General features: G+C 39.3%; 1 protein-coding gene across 3 annotated transcripts in view; it reads left to right on the top strand.

The window, feature by feature from the left end:
- The window catches only part of LOC119783500 (centrosomal protein of 128 kDa-like), a 73,789-nt gene that overhangs the window by 25,902 nt on the left and 21,776 nt on the right, over nt 1-26,111 (top strand). For all 3 annotated transcript variants that reach the window (XM_038285058.1, XM_038285059.1, XM_038285060.1), the window contains 7 exons: nt 141-329; nt 1,381-1,842; nt 5,185-5,349; nt 6,669-6,833; nt 18,629-18,688; nt 21,489-21,648; nt 25,324-25,373. In XM_038285058.1, the coding sequence (XP_038140986.1) occupies nt 141-329; nt 1,381-1,842; nt 5,185-5,349; nt 6,669-6,833; nt 18,629-18,688; nt 21,489-21,648; nt 25,324-25,373 (1,251 nt within the window). The remainder of the gene's footprint in view (nt 1-140; nt 330-1,380; nt 1,843-5,184; nt 5,350-6,668; nt 6,834-18,628; nt 18,689-21,488; nt 21,649-25,323; nt 25,374-26,111) is intronic.

Raw genomic sequence — 26,111 nt, forward strand, 5'->3', positions numbered from 1 at the left:
TCTCATCATTATTGTTAGAGCTCCACTGCATACACTGGCTTGTCCTTCATCTTAATTTGTCATTATTCGTTTCCCTTTTTTCCCCACCTGTCTCCTTCTCCTCTCTCATTTAGTCCTTTGCTCTGTTTTTCTCCCTGCAGGCCTCCAGGGAAAACGAGGGCTCCCAGGCCCAGCTGAAGGCACTGAGCCAGCAGACTGAGGCCGCCCGCAGGGAGCTGGGTGAAATACTACGTCGACTGACCCAGCGCGAAGAGGAGATCCACCGCAAGGACGTGGAGCTTTCGGAGACTCGGCAGCGCCAGGTGCTGCTTCAGCAGGAGATCCAGGAGGTGTGTGGTTTAACATCTACGAATAGCAAAGTTATTGTACTCCTCAACATTTATCATAAGTATGAAAATATTTCTGATGGGAATACACCAGGTCACTGTTAAAGGAGAAGTCCGGTCAGCAAAGGATAATCAATGGATCATTATCTATACCTAAAACAAATCTGTTCGTGGGGATTTAATGAATTTACGGTTAATTAGTAAGAAGAGAAAAAATTATAATTTTCGTCGCAATCACTGAGTCTCGGAGTGGCCAGTTTTGCCCAAATATATTAATCATCATCTTCCGGCAGTGATGTCACAGTGGGGTAAGCCTAGCGCCATTCTCCCCGCTTTACAAGCAAAATCGTTCGTTTTCAAGATGACTTGGGACTTCACTGTGACTTCACAAATCGGTGGTGGCAATAATGTTCTTTGACAAACATGATGCCTCCGGTAAGCACATTCAAATGAAAATTACTCCTAATTTAAAATACTTATCATTTATTGAACAGTATGTAATAATTTCCTATTTAAAGCACTTCTAGAATTTTGAATTCTGAATATGACCGGACTTTTCCTTTCAATTGGACAGTGCATATTTTAGGCTCCGGCCCCATTTAAAGCCTGGATTTTAATAGGAGGGTTTTACTCATCAGGATATGGTAACAGAATAATATATATATATATATTCTCAGACTTCTTTTAAATATATTCTCTAGAATTCTATTCTGTTACGTTGTCTAAAAACCCGTCCGTGGGTCTGACTGTCCATCCTTCTATCCCTTTGTTTCTCCATCCATCATCCTTTCCTGCCTGTTATCTTCTCAGTCTCCATCCATGAATCCTGATGATCTAAATATAATTCTGTTTTCACTCTTTAGAAATTGGTTAAACATACAGAGCAATGTGGCGTTAAGAAATTAAAATATAGAGAAATTTTAGATGCTCTTTTCATTAATTGTGAAATTTGAAGTACAGATCCAAACTGCTATTTAAAAACTTGGATTTTCATAGCAAACAGTGCAGAGCTTTAGCCTAAGCTGATAAAGTACTAACAACATCTTAACCCAAGGTAAGAGAGGCCTCAGCAGCCCTGGAACAAGAGGCTCAGCTCCAAACCTCCATCCAGGCGAGACTAAGAGAAGAGAAGCAGAGGCTGGAGGAACAAGCTGACAGTCAAGCCCGTTGTCTTCAGAGGGACCAGGACGCACAGGCTGAACTCCAGGCCGCCTTGAAGCAGATGACTGACGCACACGCTCACCTATCCCAGCGGTTGTCCCAAGAGGATAACGCCAGAAAGGAGCTTCAGAAAGACAACTCTGAACTTCAGGCCAGGCTAACGTTGCTACAAGAGGAACGCTCTGCTCTGAGCCAGCAGCTGCAGTTGGAGAGAGAGGTCCATCAGAAGGAGCTGGAAAACATGAAGGCCACGATGAAAGACGACAGGATGAAGAAGGATTGGGAAGTCCAGGAAAGGCTGAAACTCTGCCAACAGGAAAGGGATGAAATAAAGGCACAGCTAAGAGAAGCTAAGGTAGGATCCTTTTTATGCACATAAAACAATTCAGCTTTGAAAGAAATACAAGTACATGATCTAAACTAGTAACAGTTTCATCATGGATAGCTGTTAGGTAGAGAAATAATAAAACAAAGTATGTAATCCTAATCAGATACCAATACCTGGGCTGAGCGCATGGGCCGATACCGATCCGATAAAACTGTATCCTGCCATGTGAGTGAAAGGCTTTAGATTTTACATAAACATTGTTAAAAAAGATCAAAAATGAACACAGATATCTGTATACTATTTATTAACAGATAAGTAGAAAAAGGAAATAAATAACAGCTTGATGTAAATTGCAGAGGATTAGATCTCCAATATCAAACAACACATACCTGATCTGACTAATTAGGTAATATTGAAGATGATATCTGATCCAGGTATTGTAGGCATCTCTTCTTATAAATGTGGATTCAAAGAAGATAAACTTTTTTTTTTATTGAGTAATATTACAACATTTTTTTCTGTGTTTTTATTAGGATATAAACCACAAAAGAATCCAGGAACATAAATCATAGAAGCAATCAAGAAGCTCTGGAGGAGCTGCACTTATCATGAACTCAGATGCGAGGATCTGCTGACAGGCGTACTATTAGTGGTTTACTCTCCAAATCTGGCATTTATAGCCAATAACTCTATGGAGAAAAGAACAGACATATTGAAGAAGGTGCAGGAAGAAATCCACTAAAAGGTTTAATAGTGAGGTTCAGGTTAATCTTCCTGCAGAAAATCATCCACAGCTCAGTGGATGTGCTAGAATGGCCTAGTTAAAGTTCACTTCTTTAGGCATGAATATCGGTAAGTTCTAAGAGTATGAATACTTTAAAGGCCCCGTAGCTCGTTAATCTGTACATTGTAAAGCAGGATTTCAGCTGTTTTCATTATTGGATGGAGGATGTAATCTTTCTCTCATTGATTCATGTCTACATGCCAAGCTACGCCTATTAAAGATAGATATTTAGTCTACACTCCAAAAGGTGGTTGTAATCTCTCAATCTGAGTCTTGTTAGGGAAATTATTTTGTGTTTCTTCTGAAATTCTGATCAGGTCCTCTTTAAATCTCCTGTGCCTCCTTTCATATCTCAGCATGATGTTTCAGGTGTTGCACGTCCTGAATTTGTATAAATCTTCTTAAATGTCGGAAATCATTCACCGAGGAAAGACATTCTTTTCACCTCCCACCAAGGATAAGCATAGATGACAAAGTGCCGCACGCTTATTAACATTTGGAATATGATTGGCTCCCACTAAACATCTGGGATATTTCCGACCCAGTGACACAATGAAGAAATTCTCATCTAAACTAATTTTCCTTCGTCGGCTGGAGCTTTGTCCTCTGATACAACCAAGGATTGCTGAGCTTCCTAATGGCTCGTGGTGCCCCGCGGATCTTGGGGGCCGCGCCAAACCTCCGAGCGTGAATATTTAAAAACCCACATATCAGACCTCGGTGGTCTCATCAAGGCTGTGGCGGCGATAGCACTGTTCTACTTAACTCACTCCCCAGAATCCAGCCACCCTCCCTCTGTTCAATATCTCCAATGATGAGCCCTCCTGGGTAGAGCGTATCTTCAGGGGCATGGTCCTCCCTGATATGCTTGAGTTTAGCCCATTAGCTTTGCTGAATGGCATTAATATGTGACATAGCTCATTGTAATGGTGTCATTTCCAAGTGCAGGAAGGACAAGGGCATTTGCTGAAATGTTTTTAAAAACTTGCCTGAGGGTGCACCAGATGTCTCAAACCACCCCCCCCTCCCCCTCCTTACACACCCCTATAACCCAATAGAGCACAGCCAGAAGCCTGTATTGCAATTGTGATACAGTCAACTGCCTGAAAAAGCTTAAAATATTCTAATTTCCTTGTCCTCTCAAGTCTGATTTCCTCTCCACTCTGTCTTCCCTCTTGCTGCCTCCCTCTATCTTAATCCTTTTTTCTGCTCCCCTTCAATTCTAATTTGGTACTTCGCACTTCCAGCTCCAATTTTTTTTTTCTTCCTTTGTTTCATGTCCCTCCTATCTCTTCCCGTCCGTTGTTTCTGTTTTTCACAACGCTTTGCTTTAAAGTAAAGAGTTTTCATACCAAACTTTTCAGAAATGAGTGGACAGGCACAAAGCCTAGAGAACGAGAACAACTTCAGGGTACACCCCATAATAATTACATTTAGTTTGTTTGTTTGTTTTTTTCTTTACCATTAACAGCTGCAACAATTGCAACTTTAATCTGTTCTTCCAGATATATTTCTTAGGTCAGACACTGATGTTGGATTAGAAGGTCAGTTCTAGTTCAACCCCAAAGGTGTTCCGTTGTGTTTAGATGGATAATCTTCCCTCAACACATTGGCTGTTTTTAAATTCACAAGAATGCGAGTACGGACTCGTGCTCTCGCAAAGTACGTTCTTGATAAGAACACAGGAAAGTAGGGAATCTGGGAGAACGGGAGCATGCAGCATAAATACGGGTCAATTGGAACAGAAACGTACTTGTGACGTCACCACACGCTCGGCTCATCTGGAGCTGCATTTCACCTCCTATTATTAATAGTCTCTAGATAATAACTTTTTTATTTAGTGGGGGAATAATATTGAACACAGTCAGATAAACACAAATCAAATGAACATTTTGTTAAATAAAACAAAAAAAAAACTCGCCATCAGAGCCAGCTCTACTTCACACACGTCTATGCCGAAAGAGGGCTGCTGCAGACTGGCAACGTTAGCCTTGGCTGCCGTTAGCCTTGGAGGTCCATTGGTTGCTACGGTCTTCTCAACATCTGAACTTTTAAAGAGGGAGGGGGGAGAACAACATCCAGGGACTTTGTCCGTTCTTGGTCTGCTGAATTGGAACAATACTAGGACTGAGGCTGATGACGTTCACAAGCACATGAGAACGCATAAGTACACATATTTAGATACAGCCAATGTTGCTACCTCAATACTCTACCCCTGAGATCATCATAGTGTGCTCTGTCAGTTTTGCTCACTTCTAATTATTAATTTAGGGGCAACTTATAAAAATGGGGCTAAAAACAAATGCACACTAAAAAACCTCTGACTTATATTCAGTTAGATCAAATGAGTCCTTCTTCACAATGATGAACTACTTTGTCTATCTGTAAAAGTTGAAAGAAGTTTGTTTTTTGTGACTGATGAAGTTCATTATGCACCACTGCTTTTGCGGAACGCATATTTTTTTCTTTTAACCGCTTCCACACAAATTGTAAGCTGCCTAAATTCAAGCTGAACAGCCTGGGCGATCTCGTCTGATTGCATGTTTATGCATCACAGCTCTGAAAACACATCCCTCCCCTCGCAGGCGGATGCGGCGTCGGACAAGGAGCTGTGTGCGGCACTGAACATCAAGTTGGACAGGATGAAGGATGAGTGTGATAAGCTGGTGGCGCAGCTGGGCACTAAAGACGAAGCACACTCTCTTCTCCAAAGAAAATATCAGCAACTCAAACAGGATCTGGAAGACAAAGTAAGCCAGGCTCTGCTGGGTTGTGTGTGTACTTTGTGTTTGTATATAGAGGCCATCCAGAAGCATCATATTGAAGTAAACATGTAGAAAAATAAAGAACTTTTCTTTCCTTCTTTCTTTATTTCCCTGAGTATGATTTGAGAAAGCGTCATCATCAGTGCGACCGCAGGTGTTTTAAGCAGCTAATGAAATATTGATGCCAGCTCACCTCCTCCACACAGACCTGAGAGGTTCTATGCAGCTTTTTTTCAGGGCAGACATGTATCGAATTGAAATTGGTTAAGAAATCAGGTTCCTATTCATGGAACATGAGAGGTTTATTATCTCAGCCAGGAGATAATGATTCATATTCCCCAGGCAGCACTGATCATCCAGGTTTCTGTCCTCTGACATATTGATTGGCTTTGTCCTGTTAGAGACCCTGAAATATTGCAGATACTAACCAAAAATAAAGACCAGTGCTGCACAGCGCCTAGCTGAAGTAGCTTTTACATATTTGACCATTGGTGTTTGCGTTCAGCACACCTGAATCGTTCTTTTGAAGCTACAGCTTCAGTCATTTAGGTATGACTCCGAGACTACTGTTACCAAAGTAGGTTAAACCATTTTATTGTTGCTCTGTTTAATGTAGACCAACCAGATTTTAAATTCTTTTCTTTTAGCAATAGCATGTGTTTCGCTCCATAGTGATTTTATGGCGTTCCTTTAACTGCGCTGGAAGATGCTTAAAGGCTCAGATGTTGTCTTATAACCCAACTCCAAAACTTTCTTCCTCTGCCGCCTCCTTTGCTCTTTTTTTCCCTATGTTGCTGTTTTTTTTCAATAAATATCCTATAACAAACCTCTGAGACCTTCAATGAACCGTTTGATTTATTGTGAGACCAGATCACACACAGGTGGGCTCTGGCTATAAGGGGCTGCTGAATGGGACTGGTTGTGCTCGACTATATCAGAATATTGAAGGCTCTTTCTTTCTCTCCTGTCTTTCTTTGCTGTAGACTTTTCTTACATTTTTATGTCTTTATTCCTCTCTTTTGCTCTTTTTCTTTTCTTTAGCTGTTATGTCCATATTTTTTTCTCTGTCTTTCTTTTTCTATTTCTTTCTTTCTTTCTTTCTTTGATCAGACACATCAAATCAATAGTTTTGGATCGCACTGTATGTGTGCTTCAGTTTAATTTAGTAGAGACTACCGTAATTCTATGTTTTATTGTGAAAATATTTCTAGTATTGCGTGGAAGGAAAATGCTGGTTGCTAATAATAAGAATTAGGAAAGTTATCACAGCTTTACATCAACCAATCGACTGCTGTCTTCTACAGGTGAGATTAGGTGAGCGGAGACGCGTTTCTGAGTCGGAGCTTGCTAGGCTGGAAAAGAAGGTTTTGACAATGGAAGCTGACCAAGAAACGGTGCTTACTTCTCTTGGGGAAGAGCTTGATGCAGTCTGCCGTAGCCTGGCGAGGAATGGTGAAGACAAACTACAGGTATTACTACATGTTTACAACCCGTCCTTAACCACTTGTACCGTCCTGGAAGAGGATTGTTTCAGCTCCTATAATCCACCACTGGAGTATGATAAATTATGGAAGTCCACATACCATCAACCAGAGACAAAGAGCAAACTTATAGTTATTGCTTTTCAGTGTTTAGCTTGATAGAATTAAAGCTGTACAGATCTGATAATAATATATATGTATAATTATTTATTTTTATATATATATCCATAGCAGAATTGAATATATTCTTGCCTGCAGATTCAGAATCCACTTCTACAGTAGTGATAGATCGTTTGATTTCTCCAGACGGTGCCCTTCAGTTTAAGAATCCAGGGAATATTTAGAAGGGGATTGCTATGGACATTAATGAGAGGCATTCCTGTGTTATGGTTTGATTATGCCTCTTGTGTATTTTTGGTTGGATGCATAAAACTGTAACTGTGAAATATGTTGGCCTGTTTAATTACTCCCAGGTGGGGTTTCAAGTTATCGTTTGGCCTGCTTATCATAAGCGTGTTTTATTAGGACGAGACAGAGTTAAAAGTAGTGTGGTGGCTGAAGTTAGTAACAATACTATTTTACAATCATGATTATTATTTTCAACTTTTAAAGAAACTAATGCTCTTAATACTTGGCAAATGGTGCCCTGCAAAATTAGACAATTATGGTCATATACTGGTCCTTCTTAAAATATTAGCATATTGTGTTAAAGTTCATTATTTTCCATAATGCAATGATAAAACTTGAACATTCATATATTTAAGATCCATTGCACACAAACTGAAATATTTCAGGTCTTTTATTATCTTAATAGGCATGATTTTGGCATACAGCTCATGAAACCCAAAATTCCTATCTCACAAAATTAGCATATTTCATTTGACCAATAAAAGAAAAGTGTTCTTAATACAAAAAAGTCAACCTTCAAATAATTATGTACAGTTATGCACTCAATACTTAGTGGGGAATCCTTTAGCAGAAATGACTGCTTCAATGCGGCGTGGTATGGAGGCATTCAGCCTGTGGCACTGCTGAGGTGTTATGGAGGACCAGGATGCTTCCATAGCAGCCTTTAGCTGATCCAGAGTGTTGGGTCTTGCGTCTCAACTTTCTCTTCACAATATCCCACAGATTCTCTATGCGGTTCAGGTCAGGAGAGTTGGCAGGCCAATTGATCACAGTGATACCATGATCAGTAAACCATTTACCAGGGGTTTTGGCACTGTGAGCAGGTGCCAGGTCGTGCTGAAAAATGAAATCTTCATTTCCATACAGCTTTTCAGCAGATGGAAGCATGAAGTGCTCCAAAATCTCCTGATAGCTAGCTGCATTGACCCTGCTCTTGATAAAACACAGTGGACCAACAGCAGCAGCTGACATGGAACCCCAGACCATCACTGACTGTGGGTACTTGACACTGGACTTCTGGCATTTCCTTCTCCCCAGCCTTCCTCCAGACTCTGGTACCTTGATTTCCAAATTACATGTAAACCTGAGCAACAGTCTAGTGATGCTTTTCTGTAGCCCAGGTCAGGCGCCTCTGCCGCTGTTTCTGGTTCAAAAGTGTCCTGACCTGGGGAATGCAGCACCTGTAGCCCACTTCCTGCACACACCTGTGCACAGTAGCTCTGGATGTTTCTACTCCAGACTCAGTCCACTGCTTCCGCAGCTCCCCCAAGGTCTGGAATCAGCCCTTCTCCATAATCTTCCTCAGGGTCCGGTCACCTCTTCTCATTGTGCAGCGTTTTCTGCCAGACTTTTTCCTTCCCACAGACTTCCCACTGAAGTGCCTTGATACAGCACTCTGGGAACAGCCTATTGGTTCAGAAATATCTGTGTCATACCCTCTTGCTTTAGGGTGTCAGTGATGGACTTCTGGACAGCAGTCAGGTCGGCAGTGTTACCCATGATTGGGGTTAAAGTGATGAACCAGGCTGGGAGTTTTAAAGGCCTCAGGAATCTTTTGCAGGTGTTTAGAGTTATTTTGTTGATTCAGATGATCAGGTGCATAGCTCGTTTAGAGACCTTTTTCATTGTATGCTAATTTTCGAGATAGGAATTTTGGGTTTTCATGAGCTGTATGCCTAAATCATCCGTATTAAGACAAGACAAGACCTGAAATATTTCAGTTAGTGTGTAATGAATCTAAAATATATGAATGTTCAAGTTTTATCATTGCATTATGGAAAATAATGAACTTTATCACAATATGCTAATATTTTGAGAAGGACCTGTACATGGTTCAAATACACCTTGTCTTAAATACTTGCACCTAGCCTTCCAAACCTGCTAAACACTAATGAATCCTGCCTGTTCTCATCTGTCCTCATGGATTTCTCGTTCTGGTCCAGTGCTGATGCAGTCGGACACGTGCCAACACCTTACCTTGTCTCTAATCCATCAAGACGTCAAACCTACAAGTGATCGGCTTAATGAGGGATAATAACAGAAAAGAGGTTTAGAAGAAATAGGTTTCCTCTTTAGAGCCTCCAGTTGGGCACCATGATGATAATTATAGGAAAACCACCAAACACTGAACGTAGAAAAATGGGGGACACAGTAAATGGTTGCTGATGAGTGCAGTTGTGTGCAATGTTCCTCAAATGTTTGATGTTTATGGGTATATATGTAACCCACCCAGTAAACTGTGCACGCTGAGGCCGGGTTTATTACAAGTTTAAAATCTGCTTATAACAATAATAAACTTGTTACAAACCAGGGATCATAGCAAGTTACATCGTTTATTAAAATAATAAGAGGTTACAACAGTCATTTCCATTAATCTACCTTTAGTTGAAGTGATTGGGGCAACTTAAAATGAAAAACAAAAAAACGTCATGAGATGTATTATGTTACATGTAAGAGTTCAGCTTTGCCCAGGATGGCAGTCCTGCTCTGGAACAAAAGAGATGTTTCACCCTTTAAAGGTTTTAGTTCACATTAAAGCATTTACATTCTGCAAATGTGTGCTGTAGCCTGTGACACAGTTTAAATTCCTGTTACTCTTTGTCTTTATGTCTTTAATTACATTGTTTTTTTTTTAGCATTTCTGCTTTAAATTGTATAAGGGTTTAAGCATTTCATGAATAATATCCAAAGATAAAAATGCCTGCATTCTCTATTCAACATCCATTTGTGACAGTGTAATGAAAATAAAGTTGAATTCTAACTCTAAGGGTAAAGAAAATAATGAATATCACCACCATACATTACATTGCATCTGTTTTTCACATTTTTCTCTTCTCACTTCTGATATGGTTGTCAAAATATGCCACTTCAGGATGATTTCTGGATGTTTGTGCTACTTTTCATGTTTATTTGAGCACAAACATCTAGAAGCTGTGACATCCGCTTTAGCTCCTCACATCTAAGTGCTGCAGCCACCGTATCTGAGAATGTGCTAATTGATTGATTTATGTTTTTGCTTCATTATGTACTTGAATTGAGCAAAAAAAGCAAAACAAAAAAAAAAGCAGAGCATTACACTGTGCAGTGAACAGGTATGTCTTTATCTGTGTGGATTTTGGATAGCTGTTAAAAACCGTTGAGTTTCATTGTTTTGGAAGCCTTGAATGATAAATAATTTGGGCCTCCACACATTCTTCTTCCTGCTGGATCATTTATTTATGCATCCGAGTGGTTTTTCATGCACTGAATAAGGACATTTATTTACCTTTTTTAATCATATTCATCCAAATACAACTCTTAAATGTATTCATATTGATTATAACACTGATTAGATAGTAATATTTGAAACTGGGATTGAGGAGTAGATCGTGTGCCAGACAGCTGCACATCCAAGAGGTACTAACATATTAAAGAGATGCTATAAGAATTGGAAACTGAATAAAAATAAGATAAATTAATTTCCTATTCATTTTCTTTATATATCTTTATTTAATTTAGTATGACAAGCAAAAATAACTGTTGTCTATTTCTATATAATGTAATGAAATTCCGGGGGGGGGAAAGCAGAAGCAGTTTGAAAAAGGAGTGTTACATGGAGGGAACATTGGTTGTGTGTCAGAAAAAATATTTTCTGATTAAAAAGGTTGTTATATAGTTGAGTGGTGTGGAATTATATTTTTTACCTAAGAATCACGATTATTATATTATGTCAAAGACTTCTGATTATACATACAATCATCCTGAAGCCTCCACATTATTTTTGTTTTCTCCTTATCTATCCTCTAGTGTGGATTTATGTCAGTTGGATTCTAGCTAGACCAGCTAATCTGTACTACAGTCAGACAGCCCATAACAGATCACACTTTACATAAAGAATGTGGCGGCATGCATCCTGATCGTTGATTCTTTTTGCATTTCAGGATTTAAAGTCACTAAAAGATAAACAGCTACTATCAGGCTCTTTATATTCCAAAATTGAACCTTATTTGAAAAGATACTTAATGCTTTCATCTTGCAATTCAATGAAAATGATGGGTTTATTTTAAATAACTAATCACGTTTCTTCTTTCTACACTAGCTTCACAGTTCATCAGTAAATGACAGGTTTCACATGGGATTGTGAAGAAGTTTAGGTCTGTAATACACTAAAGGTGTCTGGTTAAACTGACAGGCTGATTAAACTTGGGAACTCTGGTGGAGCTGCAGAGATCTGAACCTCAGGTGTTAGATTAAATTGACAGGGCAGCTTTTTGTCCTGCAGTCTAAAAATTTGGGCTTTTTATGGAATTATGTCAAGAAGAGAGGTGTGGAAAAAGCTGCTCTGGTCTGCAGGGTCCAAACAGAGGTCCTATTTGGCCTTCATGCTAAACACTCCAGGTTGAACACCCCACTTTGACAGGGAGGTATGGCGTTTGCAGCATCATGATGAGGGGACACTTTGCTTCAGAAGGCTGCAAAAGGGCATTTCTGAAAGAAAACCTGATAGAAGCAGCAAAAGAATGAAACAGGTGAGGGGTTCACCTTTCATCAGGACAAAATCCCTTAAAATACAACAAGAGCTGGAATAACGCATAATGAATGCATCCATTGTGCAGGTCTAACATGACTGAATGAGAGAAATAACACAAGGTGTGAATTCTCTGCATCATTTTACCTCATGCACCTTTTTCTTTCCAGGATCTACTTCCTTTCTCTGTGTTCTCTTTCATTTCTACTGACTTCTTTTGTCAGATGATTAGTGAAGATATGGAGATCTCTTGGATAATTTCCTTCTTTAACATCTTCACTTGCTCACTTGTTAGTTTGAGCAGTTTCCCCCCATCTGTTTCCATCTCAACGTTCCCCATCTCTTTCCATTTTCCCAGTGGGAGGTGAAACAAACATATGGCTTCCAAAAAAAAAAAAAAAAAACACCACATTCCCCCGCGCTCTAGAAGAAGCAAAAACCAGGCGGTGTTATATTTAAAGTACAGGTAGCGAAGCCTCAGATTTCATGGCAGTTCTGCTTTAAAAAAAGGAATAAAAATATTGTGGTGATATTTTTTTCCCCACTTTCAAGCCCTCAGACAGCACTTTTAACTCCCTGCCTACTTGTTACGTTTCTCAGCGGTTTCACCTCCTGTTTGTCTGCCGCGGAGCCAAACAGGCTTTGATGGTTTGAGGAAAAGTTAAGAGAGCGTGCGAGAAGCTGCGACATGTCTCATCCTCCCACGCGGTCACATGCTCTGATGTATGGCTGTTCTCTCCCAGAGATAGAGGCCTTTGCACAGCAGTGAGCCAGTCTGAGGCACCAAAGCAGAGAGCCTTGAGGAATTCATCCTGCCTGTTTTCGATTGACAGTAGAAGAAAGGCTCTTTAATCCTGAGCAACAGCATTGTTGTCTGCTACAGCTCAGGACAGAGTGGCTCAAGAAAAAATCTGCACTTTATCTTCACGGTTTAGAAACACCTTGTCACAAAGTTGTATTCAGATATTTAGATCAATATGCTCCTGTATTATGTATTACTCTATTAAAATGAAGCTATAGAAGCATGTGTTTTGCTTCTAGGAACAGCCTACAGTAGGGGTGGGTATTGCCAAAGAAGTCACGATTCGATTCGAATCACGATTCACAGGCCACGATGCGATTCTATCGCGATGCATCACGATACTTGAATTATTGCGATGCATTGCAATATTTTCTCCTCCATGTTTTGTTTTTGAATGACTCGGCGCAGTAGAAATGCTTATGACACAAGGCAGTGTGCATTAACACATCCGCAGCGACATCTACTGGACTGGAAGTTGTATTACACTTGTTTTTGGCTGATGTTCGCCAACCATTCATGCAATTTTATTTACTCATTTTTTTAAATAAATAATCGATACTTGGCGTCAAGAATCGATGCAGTAGATCATGAAAATTAGAATCACGATGCATCATCATGACGATTATTTTGCACACCCCTAGCCTACAGATCAATCCTAGCTTACATAAATCTGGATCTAAGCTTTAGAATATAGGTTGACATAATTAAAAACATTGATTTAAATAATTAATAATAATTGAACTTTTTTATTGATCTCACATTGGAGAAATCTACCTCTGCATTTAATCCATCCTCTTGGGGAGCAGTGGGCTGCCCTCGTGGGGCTCCCGGGGAGCAGTGTGGGGATAAGGGTCTTGTTCAAAGACCCAAAATGGCAGTCTGTGGGAGTGGGGCTCGAACTCACAACCTAAAGATTCCAAGGTTTATGCCCCAATCCCTCTCCAAAATGATTATATGCTGCAAATAATGATACAATAATAAACACACATGTAGTTAATTACCTATTCTTACACTTTGGGTTTATTATTATTGTGTTACCTGTAAAATAAACAACAAAAAAAGAAAAATTAAACACATCCAGTTGTTTTCCCTCCCAGTGTTTGGAAGTGAGAGGCGTGTTCTCTGCCATCAGCAGCAGAGCTTTTAGTGTCCTAGCCATTGTTGCCACATTCAATTATTTGAGAGCAGGATTTTCCGCCTTAGCTTCTGTCCACAAATATCTATCTGCCCTAGATTTCAGTCCATTTCTCTCCTGCTGAAAATAGTCAGTTGATTAATAAACATCCTTCAGCGACTCGAATCAGATCCTGTGGTATGAAAAAGCCACAAAAGCGCTGTGCAGAGAAAGGAGTAATGCATGCTTACAGATGCTAACAATATTGTAAAAGCTTGTTTTAATTGAGACCTAAATGTGCACAAAATAATTATAGTATCGTAGTAATTCTTGACAGAGGTTATCCAAGTGTGAAGAGGTCAAATTATAACTGCAAATGTAATACTTGTAATATTTCTCTACATCTTATTCAGATTTCCTACCCTGGTTGCTATAAGTAAAAGTGCTAGAAGAACAATTGAAAACAAGTAACATGTAGCAACATAGTGGTGTGAGATTTTTTTTTTTAGCTGTTTTCTTACACTACCAATAATTACATTCTAGCTACATGGTGTCTTTACCTCTCTTGCTCACACTCATGTCTTTGTGAGCTGCTGTGTGGCTCCTTAGATGTTTGAATGCATGCTGTGTTTTGATTATCACTGTAGCTCTCGGATTCAGTTTGTTTCACCGCGTATCAGGGAAGAATCAGACAGGCAAAACATGCTGCTGCCTTTTCTTACTTTTTTTTTACAGTGATTTATTGGCTAAAATGTAGCTAAAATCTAAAGACAGAGGCACTAAGTTGTAACCCAATAAGTTTTCCTCTGGCTCCTGATCACGTATTGATTTAGTGTCTTTGGGTTAACATGGGGCCAATGCAACATTCAAGTGTGTTTTTGTGCCGGAGAGAGGGAGGGGTTGGGAATCAATATGTTGCCCGCAGCAGAGAAAGACTCAACTTTTATAGTTTGAGTAGATGGAAAATTACAAATTGAATGTGAATGGATCACGAACTATAGCTGGACTGCCAGCTAAGTTTCATTTAAGGTATGGAAAGAAGAGACATGAGAATTCAGAGATGAAGGAAAGCGTAGATTTAGGTTTGCTGAAGGGTCAGTTTCAAATAATGGAGGTGAGGGCAACCTTTGTCAGTGTATGACAGACATGTTCACAAGTCATTTTTTGCAAGTCCAAGTCAAGTCTCAAGTCTTGAGAGCTCAAGTCCAAGTCAAGTCTCAAGTCTTGAGAGCTCAAGTCCAAGTCAAGTCTCAAGTCTTGAGAGCTCAAGTCCAAGTCAAGTCTCAAGTCTTGAGAAGGCCTGTCGCAATAATCAATTAATCGCACAAAAAATTCTAATCACTTGATTAATTTAAAAAAGTGCAATAATTTTTGTGCTTGCTTGTTTCTCCTTGTGTTTTCATCTCCGTCACTGAGAAGGTATAGCTTAAAGGTCGCTATTATATCTATGGAATTATCATTATCTTGAACTGCTAAATGAAAAATACAATTAAAAAAAGCACACGCAAAAAATTTTTCCAGATAAATTTTGCATTTTCTTACAGTATTTCCTGACATTTGTGGTTACAACTTTTCCTAGTTTTAGCAGTAAATATCTGCTCTTTTATTAAAATGAGGACTGTGGAAAAACAAAACAATCACAATCCTGCCGTCCACGTAATGTTGCGTCAGTGACGTCAGTGTGTTGCACAGGGAAAAATATGATTTATGGTTTTCTTTCATTTTAATGTTAGTTTTATGCTTTGCATGTTTGGAGAGGAAGATATGATTTGTTTTTCTTTGTATTTTCTTCTTAAGCTTTGCATGTTTTGATGTTTCTTTTTTATATGATTGTTTTCCTTTATTTTAGACTTTTGAATTTTTCCTGCATGTTGGGTTGTTTTGGTTTGTTTTTCCCTTGTGACAATCCATGCGCACTGGACTGAAGTAGTTGTCTGAGGAGGCGGAGTGCATTAATTGCGCTGCGTAATTGCTGCGCTCAGGTGTGAGCAAGGGCTGATTAAAGCCGACATAAAAGGAGTCTGAAGGAAAGGAGAAGGAGAACGGAATCTGCAGGTGACAGAGACGGACGCGCTGCTGGGGGAGAGGCAGGCGGGTGCACAGATGGCCCAGTAAGGAGTATTAGGGCAGAGGAGGAACCTCGCCTGTAAGTAGCGCTCCCCCTCGCTTAAAGCATAAACAGGAATATATCTTCCGACGGGGTTTTTGCGCGTGGTTGCTGGCGTTCTCCCTGCTTCTCTTTTTAGCTGGATCGGATTGGAAAGGGGTGTGGAACGCCAGGGAGTGGAACAGTGCTGGAGCGCCGCAGAGTCTGTGGATCAGCCAGTGGGTGCTGCAGGTTGATCACCTGCACCTGAAGCAGCATAACAAGCGGAGCCCAACTTCCAGCCTCTGATTTTTAAGGAAAACTCTTGAATTTTAGGTTTTATCAGGAGAAGAAAAGGACTGTTTTATTATGCCACTTTTGCTGTGGCTTTTTGTATAAATAAAACACTTGAACTTGAGTGCTTCACGGTTTGGGTCTTTGAGTTTTCTTCTGTGTGCGGGTAAGGCAAGCGGCGATCAGTCAAGTTAGTAAAACAAAAAACACTTGAATAAGTGTTTTTACACTGGAATAAAATATTGTTCACAAGTCGGAAATCACGAGTCTCAGTCGAGTCTGAAGTCCTTTAAATGCAAGTCTAAGTCGAGTCTGAAGTCATTAAATATGCGACTTAAGTGCGACTCGAGTACGAGTCACAAACTCGAGTCCCCATCTCTGCTGTATGACTTATAATGCTTGCATTTGTGTTACATACTATGCCTAGAAAAAAATACCGCATATATATATTTTCAAATAAAACACTAGCTACGTTTACATGGACACAACTAATCGGATTGAAGGCCTGATCAGATCAAAAATGTTTCATGTAAACATGTCAGACTGAAGATTCTAATCCGATTCGGTCCGATCGGATCTAAATTTAATTCCGAATGAGAGAGGTGGTTTTTGCCGATCGCCATTCCGATTGGCATCCATGTAAACACCCATTCGGATCTAAAGAGTAAAATAATCTTCACTGCGCATGTGTGCGACGTCAGCGTGACGTTTTCCGCCTTGTCAACAACAGGAAACCACCGGTCGCTCTCGCTGTGAACAACATGGCGGGGGGAGTCTAGGAACGCCGACTTATAAGTTAATTTAAAGCTGCAGGAAGCAGGAATTTATCCTCCTCCTCTTCCTCTTTTCTCTCTCCACAGCCCACTCGCTCTCCCACGCCGGTTCAATCGCTCATTCTCTGCATTTTCTCTCGGACATTTCGCTGCCAAGCGCTTTTTTCCTCCTCTCTCCGTTTTTCTTTCCGCTCGCTCCGAGCGCATCGTTTGTCAGGCCTCCCAAAAACCAGACGCAGACAGAACTGCCAAGTTTGGCAGGAAGTTTTGCGCATGCTTAAAAGATTTAATCTGATCCAACGCTTGGTACATGTATACACACGTCATGATCGGATCATTTCATTTAGTGTCCATGTAAACTGAGATTTTGAATTTCCGATCAACCAAGGTTTGGATCGGATCGGGGAAATTTTGCGCATGTAAACGTAGCTAATGTTTGCCAACAATTCGTCCTGTTAGTGTTTACTTAGTTCTTTTTTAACCTGAAAAGAATTTTTGCACCAGAAATTATCAACGGATATAAACTTTATTTGCTATTGCCGTCTGCTGGAAGTATTAACTCACAATTCTATCCACTGCAGGCAATGCAACTGATTTATAATGTATTTATTTAGATACACACCTGTTTGCACATTTGAAACCTTCCCCAAAGGACAATTTGGCTGTTCTGGATAAGCGGACTGAATTTTGCAGAGGTTTCTGTTACTTTCAAATGTTTGTGTAGCCATCCTAAATGCCTGAATTACTCCATTATTACTACTTCTTTGCCTTAGTCCTCAATGTCTGAAAAGTTTATTTTTTCAGTCAATCCTATCTTTATTCTGTCAGCTGGGAAAATAGACCCAGTGTCTAAGATTAATGCAAACATAATATAACTGTTCTCATGTAAGGACATCTTTTTTTTTTTTTTGTTAAAGTACTTGTTGTATCATTACAGGTTCTAGTTATTAAAATTATTAGGTACTACAGATCCCATGTAGCTTGGAGAATAGAAAAACAAAATCCAAACAAAAGCCTGGAAGGTTAAGATAACATTTTCGATAGATTTAGTGTCATTTTCATGTTTCTCTATAGCGTTCTAGTTTAGGTTTATGATACAGCAGTATAGGAATATTTGCTTTTTTCTGCCCACTTTAAAAAAGCTAAACAGCAGAAATACAAAACAGCAAAAAAACTATAACTTCTTTTTTCATCAAAATGAGCATGTGTTCCTTTTTTGTGCCACAGAAGTAATGAATTATTGAGTGGACTGGTAACCTTCAGTTAAAATTCCCCTGTAAAAGCTTCCTTATCATCATTGGCGGATGGAAGCTCTCAAATGAGCGCCATAGTTTTGCTTATCTGTGTATCGTTTTGTGTGTGTGTGTGTTTCTGCAGTCATTAAGAGTTGGCAGTCAGCTTGCATTGCTGATGCTGTCAACCTTGTCCACGATGGCTGGAACACAGTCCCTGAGCTCATTTTTATGACACACACCACTTCTTTGCAAAGGTGTGTGTGTGTATTGTCATACGCTGTTAAACACATGCATCACAATTTAAGTTGGCAGGAGCTTCTGACTGAGGTTAAGGGTTTTGACAGCTGGCTCTTTTACTCTCTTCCATATCCTGTTTGTCTGACCACATTCTATTTTTCTCTTCACGTCGTTTAACTAAACGCTGAAATTCGTTTTTAAATATCTTTTGAACGAGTGTTGAAACTTCTATTTATCAACCTCAGAATGAGGAACAGGGTTCTGTGGGGTGTACTAACAATGTTGGTGCAGTACATTCATGGATTTCTTCTGATTCTGGTTTAACAGGCGATCTCTCAGAGACCTGGATTGGTCAAGGATCCGCATCGTTGGCTTTCTGAGACAAAGGTACTCACTCATGCAGTGCAGATGCTTCTTTATCATTCTTATTTCAATATACTCTCTATTTTTCATTTTGTTTGCAAATTAAATAAAGTACCAAATATGAAAACTGTGCTCAAATAGTCTTTATTAGGCATTCACCAATATTGAAATGTGGACTGATGGCTAAAACGTTGATGACCATTTATGAAATAAAAAACATAAGCAAATAAAATACATTAAGCTACAAACTGGTACAGTTCATGTAAATTATATGGAGTATGCCATCAGTGTTCTGGGTTGCTGCACAATGGAATGTCCTTTTAAAGATGTGTTATGGTGCTTATAAAAATGGACTATCCTCCTTCCATTAGGACTTAGAGTAACAGTCAGATTGGTTCAAAGTTTTCTATCAATCAGCTGATTGCAGGCTGGCTGGGGTTCAATGAGACAGAAGCAGACATACAGAAAACAAACAGAGATACAAAAGGCAACTGTCGACCAGCTCCACAGGCGGCCCTGTCCAGGAAACACAGCCAGGCAGCTGTGAGGATGAAAGAGAGCACATCCAGCAAGTTACAGTCAGAGAAACAGGATTACACTGAAAAACAGGCAAAGCTCCATCATCTATAAACAAACATGTTGATGGCAGCTGATATTTCTCTCCAGGATGGGGTCACAGCCAAACAGGAACAGACCAGATGGAGCTACTATGAAAAACAGCAGAGAGAGCAGAACCTTAGAGATTGAACTAACAAATACTGCAAAATAGAAGAGTAGAGATAGAATGAAGCTGAATGATGAAAAAGGGGTCCCTATGTCCTCCAGCATTCTAAGCCTATAGCAGCAAAGCTATAGAGATAGCTCAGGATAACCTGAGCCACTCTAACTATAAGCTTTATCAAAAAGGAAAGTTTTAAGCCTTACCCAAAAAGTAGACAGGGTTTCTGCCTCACAGACTAAAACTAGTAGTTGGTTCCACAGGAGAGGAGCCTGATAACTAAAAGATCTGCCTCCCACTGGGCTAAGAGAGCTTCGCCTGGGAGATTACGTAACTCCACTTTCCCGGTTAGGAGCTTCAAAGTAAATCAAACGCACTATAAGGGCACTTATTGCAGAATTAAACAATTTCTCCATAAAGATATCGAACTCTGCACAGCTATATAAAGATAACGCCCCTAAGGTATGATTAATACAATTCATCTGCAAAAAAAAAACATGGGCTTAGTTACTCTTTAGCAATATCAGGACAAGAAAAAGGGAAAACAGTTTAATATGAAGTATTCATAAAGTTTATTAATATATAAAATCTTTAAAAAAAGACAAGAAAATGAATCGATTGAGACATATTAATCAATTAGCCTTTTGAGCTGTGATCCTGAAAACCCCCTGATCCCATTAAGCCTGTACTGAGTCGGTATGCATTCAATACTATAAAATGCTAATTTTTTTCTTTATTTGCTACAAATTAATTCTTCATCAAGCAGAGACTGTTTATTTGAATATAGTCCACATTTAATTCAGTTTATTTATATAGTACCAATTTCCAACGCATGCCATCTTAAGGTACTTTCCAGAAACAATTCAGTCAGATTGGTTCAAAGTTTTCTATCTAAGGAAACCCATTTAGATTAAATTGTAATAAACATACACCACCAAGGATTTTGATGTTGATGTTTTAATTGTTGTTCCAAATGTCTTTCATCAACTCATTAAAATTTAACACTGGATCTTTAATCTTTGTTTCAGTAAAATGGTACAGCCTAATGAGGGCTTTGTGAGTAGTTCAGTTAGACCTGTTGACTTTGCATTGGTCAACCAGACCAGATGTTTGAAAAGCTGATTTAAAGTTAGTGTTTAAGCTGGTCAAACAATCAGGGCTTCGGTTCAGAGCTGTGATAGTGTTGCTTTTACTGCTGCTAAAAATAAATACAAATTAAACACTTTTTGAATTTTGTCTCCAAAATCTCTGCTAAATCCCACCTCAACCTCCCCATAGGCTTTTAAATGTTTATTTTTTATTGAACATCATAGTTTTTCATAAACCTTTCATATAAAATTAGGTGAGTACATTACATAGTTTTACCCAAAGCAGAATTACGAGAGGTCGGTTTAAAATTAGGCTGATAAAACAGGAGAAAGAGAAAAGAAAAACCATCAGGAAGTGTTGAATTTTCAGGCGTAAAAATGGTATGATCATTTGTCCAATTAACACAATGCTACTGTGTACCTGGCTCGTGTGGCCATGTACACTATATGCCAAAATGTCCATTCTACTCTGATTATTTGCAGCAGTTTATATAGAGTATCTGGTGCCTTTGCCTATTATTCTTTGCAAAAAAAAAAAACTCAGACTCCAGTTAGAGGTGATATAGGGTATAAAAGAGGGATAACTTCAAGTCTTCCTACAGATTGTCATCTGGCTGATGACGATCTGATTTCAACACAGAATTGGATTTTGATTTAAAACATTCTAATTGACATTTAAAGATTTAAAGATGGTTTCCCACTGGAGTGTGTACGTATAATTGATCATATTTTTTACAGGAACAATCTAATTTATGTTCATGCATATTGGATTGTTGGTCATTCAAACTCAAACGATTTGAGGTCTCAAGCCATAGTTTGTGATATTGCATTAAAGCACAAGATGTTTAGGATTCTCCAGATTTTGTGTTTCAAAGAAATTAAAACCAGCCCGATCATTTGTTTACTCATCTAAAGATTACATATGACTTAAAAGCCCCATATTGCGTCAGTTATATCAGGACTGTTAAATCTGTCCTCTTACTTTTAATTTTTCCTGTGTCTTTCCGAAACGAACCAGATTAAACTGCGCTGGCTGTGTGAGGAAGTGCAAGAGCGCGACACGAAGGATCGCCGCCTTAGGAAGCAACACCAGCAAACCAGAGACCAGCTGAAGGCTCTCAGGCAGAGCCTGGATCAACAGGAGAAGCTGCTGCTCTCCCTCAGCACTGAGAAGAAAGGTAGTGCCTTATTAAACAAAAAAACACCCTTATGATGACTTTGTTCTCACTTGATGCGCTAAGCGATAAATCAGTCTGCTGAGCTAGCGATAGTGGGAAAGAGGCGACTATTTAACCTGCACAGCCAGCTTTAAATCACAGACTCCAGCAGCTGAACTCTTTGACTCAGCTGAGTCAGACTCACATCTCTTTATCTTGTCACAGCGTCTCTATGAGCAATAATCCCTTTAATTGGACGCCTTTTGTCACTGTTTTGTTTGCATTGGCACTTAGAGAATCCTGTCTGTGCCCTCCATGAACTTAAAACTTTAATTTTCTCACTTTGTATACACTTCTGTTTCTCCACCATTATAAATGTGTGAGAAAGCATCCTAATCATTTTCTGCTGCAGTCGTCTTCAGTAAACAATCGTGTTTTTCTATCTAACGGTTCCATTTCTAACTGTTTTCCTAATGAGCTGTAACTGACATTGAGGCCTCTATTTGCTTTTCTGCGAAACAGCGACGGAAAATGGTTGTTGGATTAACAAAAGAGGTAAAAGACGCAGTGAGAGCGAGGTAAAGATGGAAAGCTTTTATTAAAGCAGTTGACTCACTTTTATGCTGTTTTGTAGCGATGTTATAAAAATCAAATCGTTCCAAATAAATCCTATTCCTGGTCCCCATTTATAGCTCTCTCTCACAGCCGGTAATTAAACACTTGCTGTTTACACCCACAAAACATATGCTTCTAATAATAAGGGCTAAAAGATGCTCTGTTTAACATGATTTCTCTGCAAAGCACAATTTAAATACTGTTTGATCGCTACAAAGCTAAAACTATTCCCCTTCCATGCCCTTCTGCTATCATGAATAAGCATGCTGAAACATTCATTGCACGGGGAATGCATTCACAGCACTACAGGGATTGTAGAGGGAAAGATAAATGCAGCATGCACAGAGACATCCTGGAGGAAAACCTGCTCCAGAGCGCTCCTGACCTCAGACTGGCTATAGTTATTTTTTTAGGGCATCTACATAAAGCATACAGCTTAGACCTCAAAGGAGTGGCTTTAAGAGTCTGATTAAAACTGGAGAGATCTGAAAATGATTGCACGGGTTTCTCCGGTGCAATCTGATGGAGCTAAGATGTACTGCAAATGAAATGAGCCAAACTAGCCAAAGACCGCTGTGCTAAGCCTGTGGCATCATTGTCTAAAGGACAAGAGGCTGTAACTGCTGCTGAAAAGAGTTTTACCATATTGACATAATGGAAGAAAGTTTAACACCATTTGGTATAAAACTGTAATAAATAAATAAACATAAATATGTTCATAAATAGGGCTGGGCAAAAAAATCGATTTAATCGATTTTGAATCGATTCCTTTACATTTTTGCAAAATCGATGTCTAGGGAATGAGATAAATTAATTTTATAGTGACACTCCTGACGTTCATTTTTAAATGAGCAGGAAAGATGCACTCAAGATTACTTCAAGCCACAGAGCTGCAAATATAGCCAACAGGTTGGCTGAAGACATTAACAAATGGGGGCTGACCAGCAAACACCCTGTAGTTGTTACAGACAACGCTGCAAATATGGTTTGTGCAGTGGAGATAATGCAGTTCATGCATGTCTGCTGTGTCAAGTCTGCTTGCTCGAGTGGGGCTTCACTTTTTCACTTTTCACAAACAAGTTTGCGGTTTTGTTCACATCTCAAGTTTAAACTGTCTGATTTACAAGTTTGTACTTTGTGTTTAATGTGACAGGAAAAAATAAAATACATGAGTATTTTGAAACACAGTTGAACCACTTTCATTATTGTAAAAACAGATCGAAACGAAATTAGTCGATTTAGAACTGAATGAATCAAAATCGAATCGATTCAGGACTTTGGCAACAATACCCATGCCTATTCATAAATCAATGTAACACTTTTTACATGTCCCAAATTTCAATTATTTGATCTTTAAGACAGTTTCTTTGTTTGCATCCATTTCTGGGGCTTAAATCTGCAGGTTGCAATGGTTTCGCACAAGTTCTCGAAGAAGCATTTAACAGAAACAAGAGCTTAACACCAGTATGTTGCTGCTCATTATTGCCCTTCCTGTCAGTTACAGGTGGATTTTTTTTGTTGGACAGGAGAGGCTTTTCTGCTGGTCTTCTGGCCTAAACAGTCTTTACACCCTCTAATGCTGACATAAAACTCGCACTGGTGACATCATGATACTTTAGGAGATGTCGTAAAGTGAGGTGATCTTACTAATGGCTGGACACCCCTCGGCTCCCCACTGGAAAAATGATCTAGAAATAAGTAAAAATGTCTTAAATTAAGTGTGTTTACCCTTATTTTGAGTAGGTAAATCAGATAGTTTGCCAATGAAATGAGTATTTTCACTCTTAGAATAAGATAATTAGATAATATGCCCTTGAAATAAGACAATTAAATTGTTTTTTCCTTATTTTAAATGTGATTTGTCTCGTTCCATTGGCAAAATGTCTCACTTTCCTCCTCAATTCAAGAATAAATGCACCGATATTAAGAAATTATGTAGATTTAATTTTTTTTACAGTGCCTGGATCCATTTTTTTATCCTTTCACTTTGAATATAATATAAACATGAAAAAATAACATTTGCATATCTAAAACGCTTTTCGAAGCCAGGCAGTGATGAGTGCATCTATATTTTGAGTTATCCTCTGAAAAATTGCCTTAATGATTTTACTGGTCTGAAAATAAATGAAAAGAAAATGTATAACCTGAAGATATTGCTTCTTTTTCAAAGAGATAGAATCCGAACTTAGCAAAATAAATGCCAGCATTACGATATAAGTGTGTAATATTAAAACTGATGTGGATGCAATATTTTGTTAGGAAAATACATTTCACATGCAGCTCCCTTTAGAAAATCACAGACAGACATTTGGACTCCAGAGAACAGTGGTTATTATTCTCTGTGCTACCTTCTCAAAAACAGAGAACACATAATTACCTTTAAAAGAAAAGGAGGGCTTCTGCAGTTGTTTTTAGTGTTTTTTTATATTTGCTTCATTGAATATAAAATGTTACTTTAAGAACAAATCGTGTCCTGGTGAATCCATTATTTAGCTGTAGTTTAGTTAGCAATTATTGCTAATTAGGTTCTGAGCTCATGTTGAAAAGTCTGATCAAGGTCAAAAAGAATAATGATAATAATTCAAGAAATGGATGAAAAGAATTGTTAACAGATTTAAACATTGAAAATCAGATGCCAGAGGTTGAAATGTTCGCACTGAAAAGAGAAAAACCAACCTGGTCTCTTCTATTTTCACAACACTGAGATGTTTAGGTCGAATAAAAGAAAAGAGGAAAAAGGCTGTGATGATTTTTTTTTTCTCTAAATCTGGCCGCATGAACCAACAACATGAGGCCATCAGGCTTCGTTACCATGGGAACATATATAGATAGTTTAGCTATGTCTAGATATACAAATCGAACCTAATGGCTTAAGAAACAAAATGAACTCTATGCGGTTACCTTTCTGTCACCTGTGATGGAAGGGTTGGATGTGGGGGAAGCAAAGAACTCTAGTAAATGAGCAGCCTGTACTCTTGAGTTCATAAAGCAAAGCCTGGATTTGAGGTACAGCGAACATGGATGTGACAGCTCTGCTTATCAACAGCAGGATCTTATCTGACGCAATCTCCTCGTTTGCAGAGCTGCTGGAGAGAAGTCGCAGGAAGGAGGAAGAAATGAGAAGCCTTCAGGTCAGATCCGTGTATTTTCATTAATCTGTTTGTTTTACCCTCTTTCTACTTTAAGAGAGAGACGACACATTTTCCCTTTGTCTTTTCAGCATGTCAGCTGTTTGTTTTTGGAAGAATCCGATTTCTCTGATGCTGTTCCCGACATTATTGCACAGCTGTGTGGCTGGCAGTGTCCTCCAGGGCTTGCTTGAGCAAATAGCTAATTACTGCAGACACAAGGCCTTGGAGTTTAAAAGTCACTAAAGGCCTTGTCATTTTTTTTTTTTTCTTTTCCACTTGGCAGGCCACCTACTCACCTAAGCCGGAGTGGACTGGCCCCCAGTGCTTCACAGGCGCTTTTACACCCTATTAAAATGCAAAGCAGATGTGTATACGCACATAAACACACTAAACGATGAAAGGATGATTTACATGTGAAGAGGCAGAAAACGGAAAGCACGAGGGACACGGACGAGTTAAAAAGAAGATGGTGATAAAGGGACGGGAGGGGGAAAAAAAGGACCCTTGTTATAAACCATCAACACATTGCAGGCAGAGGGAGAGAGGCAGCCTGCTGCAGGGAGAAGCAGGTGTGCGGTTGAGTGGCAGATAAGAGGCAGAGCATCACTTATGCATCGTTAGCGAGGGAACATCAGTCAGGAGCTGGAGGAGAGGATGGAGCATTTTGTCTTTGTGAGCGTGATAAGAAGTCTGTTGTGTGCTACAGACTCTCCCTAGGCACGGCGTTTACTTTCCTTG

Source organism: Cyprinodon tularosa, unplaced genomic scaffold, assembly GCF_016077235.1.
Source record: "Cyprinodon tularosa strain WSP-4 unplaced genomic scaffold, ASM1607723v1 ctg206, whole genome shotgun sequence".
NCBI classification, from domain to species: Eukaryota; Metazoa; Chordata; class Actinopteri; order Cyprinodontiformes; family Cyprinodontidae; genus Cyprinodon; species Cyprinodon tularosa.